The 9,909-nt window shown below is 48.2% G+C and overlaps 1 protein-coding gene across 2 annotated transcripts in view; it reads right to left on the reverse strand.

The window, feature by feature from the left end:
* The window catches only part of PAXIP1 (PAX interacting protein 1), a 188,256-nt gene extending 182,748 nt beyond the window's left edge, over positions 1 to 5,508 (reverse strand). For both annotated transcript variants that reach the window (XM_069211133.1, XM_069211134.1), the window contains exon 1: positions 5,311 to 5,508. In XM_069211133.1, the coding sequence (XP_069067234.1) occupies positions 5,311 to 5,385 (75 nt within the window). In that variant the 5' untranslated portion in view covers positions 5,386 to 5,508. The remainder of the gene's footprint in view (positions 1 to 5,310) is intronic.
* Between the last annotated feature and the right edge of the window lie 4,401 nt (positions 5,509 to 9,909).

Consider the following 9,909-nt stretch of genomic DNA (forward strand, 5'->3'; position numbering starts at 1 on the left):
CAAATCAGGTAAGTAAGAGCAAGAAAAGTAATGCAAACAGTGTAGAATTACAATAGGAGAACATAGGTATAGGGGCAACACAAACCATATACTCCAAAAGTGGAATGCGAACCACGAATGGACCCCAGACCTATGTGAGCTTGTAGAGGGTCACTGGGACTGTAAGAAAACAGTGAGGGTTACCACAATACCCCACCCCAAGACCCTGAAAAGTAGGAGTAAAGTGCACCTACTACCCCCAGAGAGCACAATAGTAGTGATAGGGGGATTCTGCAAGAACAACAAACACCAGCAGTGCACGGACAACGGATTTCCGGACCTGAGGACCTGCAAGGCAAGGGGACCAAGTCTACTAGTTGCGACAGTGTCCAGGGGGGGCAGGAGCCCAGGAAACCCCGGATGAAGGTGCAAGAAAGCTGCCTCCGGTTGGAAGAAGCTTGGAGTTCTGCAAGAAAGAAGAGGACTAGGGACTTCTCCTTTGGAAGACTGATGTCCCACGTCGCGATGAAGCTTGCAGAGGTGTTCCCACGCAGAAATAACGCAAACAAGCCTTGCTAGCTGCAAGGGTCGCGGTAGAGGTTTTTGGGTGCTGCTGAGGACCAGGATGTCTCCTTTTGGAGGAGACAGAGGGGGCGATCAGCAACTCAGAGAGCCCTCACAGAAGCAGGCAGCACCCGCAGAAGTACCCCAAAAGGCACTTGAAAGAAGAGTGAACCGGAGTCCACGCGAAGTTACAAAAGAGGGTCCCACGACGTCAGAGGCCAACTCAGAAGGTTGTGCACTGCAGGACGGAGTGCTGGGGACCCAGGCTAGGCTGTGCACGAAGGAAATCCTGGAAGAGTGCACAGGAGCCGGAGCAGCTGCAAATCACGCAGTACACAGCAATGCAGTCTAGCGTGGGGAGGCAAGGACTTACCTCCACCAAACTTGGACTGAAGAGTCACTGGACGGTGGGAGTCACTTGGACAGAGTTGGTGTGTTCAGGGACCACGCTCGTCAGGATGAGAGGGGACCCAGAGGACCAGTGATGCAGTCTTTTGGTGCCTGCGTTGGCAGGGGGAAGATTCCGTCGACCCACAGGAGATTTCTTCGGAGCTTCTGGTGCAGGGTGAAGGCAGGCTACCCCCAGAGCATGCACCACCAGGAAACAGTCGAGAAAGCTGGCAGGATTAGGCGCTACAATGTTGCTGGTAGTCGTCTTGCTACTTTGTTGCGGTTTTGCAGGCATCCTGGAGCAGTCAGCGGTCGAAGGTGAAGAGGGAGATGCAGAGGAACTCTGGTGAGCTCTTGCATTCGTTATCTGAAGAATTCCCCAAAGCAGAGACCCTAAATAGCCAGAAAAGGAGGTTCGGCTACCAAGGAGGGAGGATTGGCTACCAAGACAGGTAAGAGCCTATCAGAAGGAGCCTCTGACGTCACCTGCTGGCACTGGCCACTCAGAGCAGTCCAGTGTGCCCCCAACACCTCTGTTTCCAAATGGCAGAGGTCTGGGACACACTGGAGGAGCTCTGGGCCTCCCCTGGGAGGTACTGGTCAGGGGAGTGGTCACTCCCCTTTCCTTTGTCCAGTTTCGCGCCAGAGCAGGGCTGGGGGATCCCTGAACCGGTGTAGACTGGCTTATGCACAGATGGGCACCATCTGTTCCCGTCAAAGCATTTCCAGAGGCTGGGGGAGGCTACTCCTCCTCAGCCCTTCACACCTATTTCCAAAGGAAGAGGGTGTAACACCTTCTCTCAGAGGAAATCCTTTGTTCTGCCTTCCTGGGCCAGGGCTGCCTGGACCACAGGAGGGCAGAAACCTGTCTGAGGGGTTGGCAGCAGCAGTAGTAGAGACCCCGGAAAGGCAGTTTGGCAGTACCCGGGTTCTGTGCTAGAGACCCGGGGGATCATGGAATAGTCCCCCCCAATACCAGAATGGTATTGGGTGACAATTCCATGATCTTAGACATGTTACATGGCCATGTTCGGAGTTACCATTATAGTGCACGCGTGTAATGGTGTCCCCGCACTCACAAAGTCCGGGGAATTTGTCCTGAACGATGTGGGGGCACCTTGGCTAGTGCCAGGGTGCCCACACACTAAGTAATTTGGCACCCAACCTTCACCAGGTGAAGGTAAGACATATAGGTGACTTATAAGTTACTTATGTGCAGTGGTAAATGGCTGTGAAATAACGTGGACATTATTTCACGCAGGCTTCAGTGGCAGGCCTGTGTAAGAATTGTCAGAGCTCCCTATGGGGGGCAAAAGAAATGCTGCAGCCCATAGGGATCTCCTGGAACCCCAATAGCCTGGGTACCTCAGTACCATATACAAGGGAATTATATGGGTGTACCAGTATGCCAATGTGAATTGGTAAATTTAGTCACAAGCCTGTTAGTGACAAATTTGGAAAGCAGAGAGAGCATAACCACTGAGGTTCTGGTTAGCAGAGCCTCAGTGAGACAGTTCGGCATCACAGAGGGAACACATACAGGGCACATACTATGAGCACTGGGGCCCTGCCTGGCAGGGTCCCAGTGACACAAGGACTAAAACAACATACATACAGTGAAATATGGGGGTTACATTCCAGGCAAGATGGTACTTTCCTACATCTAGGGAGCACTGTAAGTATTGCTTTCAGTGTAAAGGGCGCAGTGTTTGGGTGATAAAAGTTCATGGAAGAAATTTCAAGTGGCCAAAGATCTCAGGGTAACATGAACACATCTTCAAAGTAGGAAGGAAAGTAAGCATTCAATTTACATTCACGCGATGGCGATTACACCACTAAATCAGCACAAATTGTTCTTAATAGGCTAGAAAAATGTTCCAAAAAAAAAAAAAAAAAAAAAAGAAGGAGACATGAATGCAAGCAAAAGTTTGACAGATGTTCTGTCCAGTTAGGGTTAAAAGTAGCCAATCTTGGAGACGAATGAAAAGCATATGCACAATGTTATCTAAGCAAGGTACTTCATTCATACATTTTTTTATTCTGACCAGTGAAGGGGGAGGCACACAGAAGAGCACTAGGAATCTCCAACGGAATGTTACAATCAAAAAGAAAAAGTAGTTCCCTGAATGCAAGCAGTGGATAGATACGATTTATCCACTTCAAGAGGTGGTAAAGCGGATATGCTCCAGAAGCCTAATACAATAGGTGAAAGGAAAGCCACTGAATAAGAAGCAAGTCATGAAACAGAAAAGAAATCCAATCAATAATATGCAATGAGCTGACCCAAAGCTCCCTTTATGTATTGATCTTGTACACAATAGGTCTTCAAACCAAAAGTCTTTAAAAGTATGCTACATATAAACTGTAACCTATTCACACTACAAATATTTATTTAGCTTAAATCAAATGAGATCTGTATCAATAAATGCACTAAGGGAACTGATCACTGTATATGAGGAACTGAAAATAGGAGGATTCCGAATGTGCCCCCATCACGTCCGTGAGAATATTCCACTTGGTGAGAAAAATGGCACACGACAATCCTGTATTATGCAAGACTGGCAGTAAGTGTACTTTTCTCAACAAGTATTATCTGACTAATGGATCTGGGATATGAAGTTTGCATAGTGCCAATATGTATGGCAAAATACCCCAATTTATGAAAGGCCCTGTTTTCTGTTATCATGGTACCCTGAACATTTGATCATCATATTTTGCCTGTCTGCTGAACGTTCCCAAGTATCAAAAACCAGGCCACAGTAGCCTCTCTTCCATTGTAGGTGCTAAATCCTGAAATTCTCCGCCAACTCCAATTCAGGTCACCACTAATCACCTTGCTTTTCTGAAACATTTTAAAAATGCCTTTGTACCCGGTGCAAATCACTACTACCATGTGTTTATCCAGGGCACCTTTATCAAAACCACTGGTTTTAATAGAACTACAATATAAATATATTTTCTGCCAGCTACTGCTCAAGATGACTATTTCATAAAGGGGCTGGCCACTTAAAGCAACTGACAACCATAATTGGTAACTCTTTGGGTAGTAGCATGTTTAGCATAATCTGAAAAGTGTGCAAGGCTCTTCGCTCTACTAGAATTTTCAGAGGTGAAATGATCTGCAGGAAATAGTTAATCTCTATGTAAAATCTGATTCAGCCTTTTACAAACCTTTTGATGCCGGCATATTAATATCAAACAACTGCATAAGCTAACACTTTAATTATATGAACTGACAACAGCTCAATGTAAATGAATGAGAACACCTTTCTGGGCTTCCGCTGCAAACTTACTAGTGTCACATTTTGTTTGGCGACCACTAGGGTCCCATTTGTTTTGCCACTAAATACAGTCATAATTCTGGTTCAGATATAACTGCAATGGCAGGGGCTAACAAACCTCGATCTATGGCCTTGTTTCTGAATATGCTATTTCAATTGAAATGGCAATCACTTCCAGGACATCACTATATACAGGCATAATGTGCAGAGGGCTCCCATATTCAGGTAGAACGTGCAGGCAACACGATCCACAACTTAACCTGCAGACACATTACGAGAAAAAGTGTGCAAACAAAATACTTTCCGGTATTATGGACAAACACTGCCCGCCAATAAAGAAACATACATGCACCAGAGCCACACCTGCTTGCTTTCAAGTTGCCTCATGAAGAACTAGGTGTGATCTCCGAAAAGAGGGGGGGGATGCTGTCACGTTGGAGGCGAAAAAGTTACCCGACGGTACGAAAGCTTTCTACATGTCTCTACTGTCCCAAAATGATCTACCTGCATGGCACATAATTTCACCTTCTGCTTAAAACATTTGTTTCAAGTTTCAAATAAACGTATAAGTACTTCTGCCTTCTAATTGCAGAGGGGGGTTGTTGTCTTAGTGCAGGTAAGGATACATTTAGTCTGTGCAATGTTAGTGTAAGGCGAAGGCATAAAGAATGATGGGGACACAACAAGACGCATCCTGACTGTAGTGTCAGGACAGACCAAGTCTTTTTCGCCAACCGATTCTCAAGTTCCCACCTGTAGCTGCAATGCAAGCGCAGTTTTCGCGCAGCACACTGTAGTCTCCCTACGAAGAAAGACGGTGGCCTCAAAGGCCCTACATTGGAAACCAAACACAGCCCTGTCCACCCAGACCCGGGAGAGACATACTAGGGCCCCGGGCCAACAGCAGGTGAACAGGTCGATTGCACCCAGAGCAGCTCCTAACATAGGCCTCCTATGGCGGTAAACCTTTAAGAGTAGGACGAAGCCACAGCCTTGTAGTGCCCGGGTCGTCCTCTCTAGCCGCCCAGGCCGGCAAGCACTGAGCAGATACTTCTCCTTCTCTCTCACTAAGCCCGAGTCCATCCTGTCCAAGTACCTGAGGATCCAGCTCTCCGACGGGGTAGAACTTGACATCTTTAAACATGTCCTCTGGGACCTTCAGCTCTTCCATGGCCTCGGCCCGTAGTTTCGCTCTCCCTAACCCAACATCAGTAGAACCTGCTTCCAGGGCCCCGACAGCCAAGCCCAGCGTGTTCTTTCCGCGCCACAGACTGAAGCGCCCCGCCCCCTGCAGGCACCGAACCGCCAGGGCCAGCGCGCGCCTCGGCCTGTACCATTGTGCTGGCTTTAGAGGTGGGAACAGCCACAAAGTAGACCTAAAGGTTCACTCGTTACCGCGTTTGCTATGCAGCCACTGTATTTAACAGGGACGTGTTCACCTACATTGCAAGACATTTGTGACTGTTATTCATTTTTGTGATAGCATGCCTGATTTTACTGTAAAACGATTAACCCTCTTCAAATGGTACAGGCGGAAGAAAGAGCACCTAGACTGGAAGAGAAACAAAACTGGAGCATGGGAAGTGGTGAAAAAGGCGCCTTTTGAGTAAAAGGGGGGCGGGCCGACTGCAGTGCCAACCCCTAACGCCGTCCTACGTGTGTTTATAGTTTCCGCCCTTCTGACAGCTTCAGACACTAGCTGCGAGCGAGGTTATTCTCAATTCTAGAACGGAAGCACAAGGGTTGGATCCATGTGATCGCCATCTTAGGGGTTGTTAAGTTCCAACTAGAGAAAAGCACCACGCTACCTTTGAAACTGTAACAAACAGCACCGAAACAAAATTAGGCATCCCCGTAGACCTTATTCAGAGGGGCGACTCCCGATTTTTGAAGCAAAATATGTTTTTGTTTGACCGGTTTCCCGCCTGAAACTGTCTCTGATGCAATGCATGTCGATGGGGAAAATGCATTATCCCGATGTTTTTCAAAATCATCCACTTTCCCCTTGTAAAATGTTGACATGTACGTCCCTGTATTCCAAAGAAAAACCTAATTTGATTTACAAGCATTAACAAAACAACCAGGTTTGTGTTTTTGTAAGTGTATCTGACCTCAAATTGTGTGTATTTGTGGTTGGCATAACAGTTTGTATAGATTCTAATAGACCTGATTCAAGTAGGAGGCTCCCCATTTTCTAAGCCAAAAAAAGCTTAATTTTGGCAGCCGCGTGCCTAAATTTGCCTTTCCTTCAATGTAAGGCAATGGGGAAAATTAAGCCCCCCATTCTTCTTTAAAAATGTCCCTCTTGCTTGTTTCAAAATGTCCCTTGAGGAACAGGGTCAAGATTGATTTGCATATGGCTGGGTCCAAACTGTGGTGGCATGGTGAGCAAAAGAACGATGGATTAAACCCAGATCTGTGACTGGGGGTGAGTGTTTGCATTGTTAAGCACTCCTTCCACCATCCTTTTGTGTTGCTAAAGTTTCAAAATGTTGGCATGTATGAGTTTGGGATGTATAATTTATTGTTGTCTGAGGTGTATGATTTGAATGTATAATTTGTGTTGCTATATGTTATACATAATAGCCATGTTTTTCAAACAGATAAGTCTGTGACGTATGTTTCATTGTGTGTTTTCATTGTGTGTTTTGTATGCATATAGAATGCTAACACTTTAGAAAAAAAGATAGACCTTTGAAAAGAGAAATTGGAAGAATTACAATTTACTATTCATTTGCATTAATGTGAAATACATTGCAAGAGTGAGAAAACTCAGCTGGGTGACTGTGGGGGAAAGTAGCCTCTTTCTAGCCTTGTTACCCCCACTTTTGGCCTGTTTGTGAGTGTATGTCAGGGTGTTTTCACTGTCTCACTGGGATCCTGCTAGCCAGGGCCCAGTGCTCATAGTGAAAACCCTATGTTTTCAGTATGTTGTTATGTGTCGCTGGGACCCTGCTAGTCAGGACCCCAGTGCTCATAAGTTTGTGACCTACATGTATGTGTTCCCTGTGTGATGGCTAACTGTCTCACTGAGGCTCTGCTAACCAGAACCTCAGTGGTTATGCTCTCTCTGTACAAATTGTCACTAACAGGCTAGTGACCAATTTCACCAATTCACATTGGCATACTGGAACACCCTTATAATTCCCTAGTATATGGTACTGAGGTACCCAGGGTATTGGGGTTCCAGGAGATCCCTATGGGCTGCAGCATTTCTTTTGCCACCCATAGGGAGCTCTGACAATTCTTACACAGGCCTGCCACTGCAGCCTGAGTGAAATAATGCCCACGTTATTTCACAGCCATTTACCACTGCACTTAAGTAACTTATAAGTCACCTATATGTCTAACCTTTACCTGGTAAAGGTTGGGTGCTAAGTTACTTAGTGTGTGGGCACCCTGGCACTAGCCAAGGTGCCCCCACATCGTTCAGGGCAAATTCCCCGGACTTGGTGAGTGCGGGGACACCATTACACGCGTGCACTATACATAGGTCACTACCTATGTATAGCGTCACAATGGTAACTCCGAACATGGCCATGTAACATGTCTAAGATCATGGAATTGTCACCCCAATGCCATTCTGGTATTGGGGGGACAATTCCATGATCCCCTGAGTCTCTAGCACAGACCCGGGTACGGCCAAACTTCCTTTCCCGGGGTTTCACTGCAGCTGCTGCTGCTGCCAACCCCTCAGACAGGTTTCTGCCCTCCTGGGGTCCAGCCAGGCTTGGCCCAGGAAGGAAGAACAAAGGACTTCCTCAGAGAGAGGGTGTTACACCCTCTCCCTTTGGAAAAAGGTGTCAGGGCTGGGGAGGAGTAGCCTCCAAAATACACACGAAAGTACGGGGTTCTCTAAAAGAGGACGTCGCGGATATTAGCGTAGCCCTGGGTTGTATGTATTCCTATTTGGAAGGGTAAAGTCAGTGGAATGTCAGTTGGAAATTGCCGAGTACATATACGGAGAGGAACAACGGGGGGTGGGAAGAAAGGGATTTCCTTTTACGGACTAGGTGGTCTCACACACTATATAGTGTCATGCTTCATCATTTGACCACCTAGACCCACCCAGGTAGGACAGTGCCACCTGGGCGGACTCAACCTCACTGTTAAAGGAACAGGAGGGAGTGCGTAAATAAACTTGTTTCTGGAAAGATCGGGATCCAGCTAATCTACTGAAAAAACTAAAAACACCTAAGCAGACACCTGTGAAGAGCAACAAATTTAATGGTGGTGTCTGACTGGTGTAGTTAAAAAGGGGGGTTGGGACACCTCTGTGAGGACAAGGACTCACAGGGTCACCTAACTAATTAATAGCCAACATGTTTCTGCCCTCAGAAGTGAGCCAATGAAGGTCTCGGGGCATTCGTCAGGGCCTAGGATCCCTACGTCTCACGTTGGAGGAAAATACTCTATGGGGAAATCAAAGAGTGAAAAAATGAAAAATGAATGATCTACCTTACCCAAGGAATTACCTTGAGGCGGCCCTTTTCTTAGAGGCTGCTAGCCTCTGGTATCCAGGAGGGGGAGTGTCCCCTTATAGTCACACATACATCAAAGGGGACGCTCGCCGTGCGCCTATTTCGTCCTCTCCTTGGACCGCTTGAGACTGTAGCCTCCCCCAGCCTCTGGAAATGCTTTGATGGGCACAGATGGTGCCCATCTCTGCATAAGCCAGTCTACACCGGTTCAGGGATCCCCCAGCCCTGCTCTGGCGCGAAACTGGACAAAGGAAAGGGGAGTGACCACTCCCCTGACCTGCACCTCCCAGGGGAGGTGCCCAGAGCTCCTCCAGTGTGCTCCAGACCTCTGCCATCTTGGAAACAGAGGTGCTGCTGGCACACTGGACTGCTCTGAGTGGCCAGTGCCAGCAGGTGGCGTCAGAGACCCCTTCAGATAGGCTCTTACCTGTCTTGCTAGCCTATCCTCCTTCCTAGGTAGCCAAACCTCCTTTTCTGGCTATTTAGGGTCTCTGCGATTCCGAACCAACCACAGCACTGAAACCGCCCTGATCTCAGTCACAGACGACATCAGAACCCTGATGGACAACGGTGAAACAGTCGCCCTCATTCTTCTCGACCTCTCAGCTGCCTTTGACACCGTCTGTCACCGCACCCTAATCACCCGCCTCTGCTCCACCGGGATCCAAGACCAGGCCCTGGACTGGATCGCCTCCTTCCTCGCAAACCGCTCCCAAAGAGTCTACCTCCCTCCGTTTCGCTCAGAACCCACTGAGATCATCTGCGCCGTACCTCAAGGCTCATCACTCAGCCCGACACTCTTCAATGTCTACATGAGCCCCCTCGCCAACATCGTACGCAAGCACGACATCATCATCACCTCCTACGCCGACGACACCCAACTTATACTCTCCCTCACCAAGGACCCCGCCAGCGCCAAGACCAACCTACAAGAGGGTATGAAGGACGTCGCAGATTGGATGAGGCTCAGCCGCCTAAAGCTGAACTCTGAAAAAACTGAAGTCCTCATCCTCGGCAACACCCCGTCCGCCTGGGACGACTCCTGGTGGCCCACGGCCCTCGGCACCGCACCGACCCCCGCAGACCACGCCCGCAACCTCGGCTTCATCTTGGACCCTCTTCTCACCATGACCAAGCAAGTCAACGCCGTGTCCTCCGCCTGCTTCCTCACCCTCCGCATGCTCCGCAAGATCTTCCGCTGGATCTCCGCCGAC

The sequence above is a fragment of the Pleurodeles waltl genome, chromosome 10 (genome assembly GCF_031143425.1).
Source record: "Pleurodeles waltl isolate 20211129_DDA chromosome 10, aPleWal1.hap1.20221129, whole genome shotgun sequence".
In the NCBI taxonomy this organism is placed as follows: domain Eukaryota; kingdom Metazoa; phylum Chordata; class Amphibia; order Caudata; family Salamandridae; genus Pleurodeles; species Pleurodeles waltl.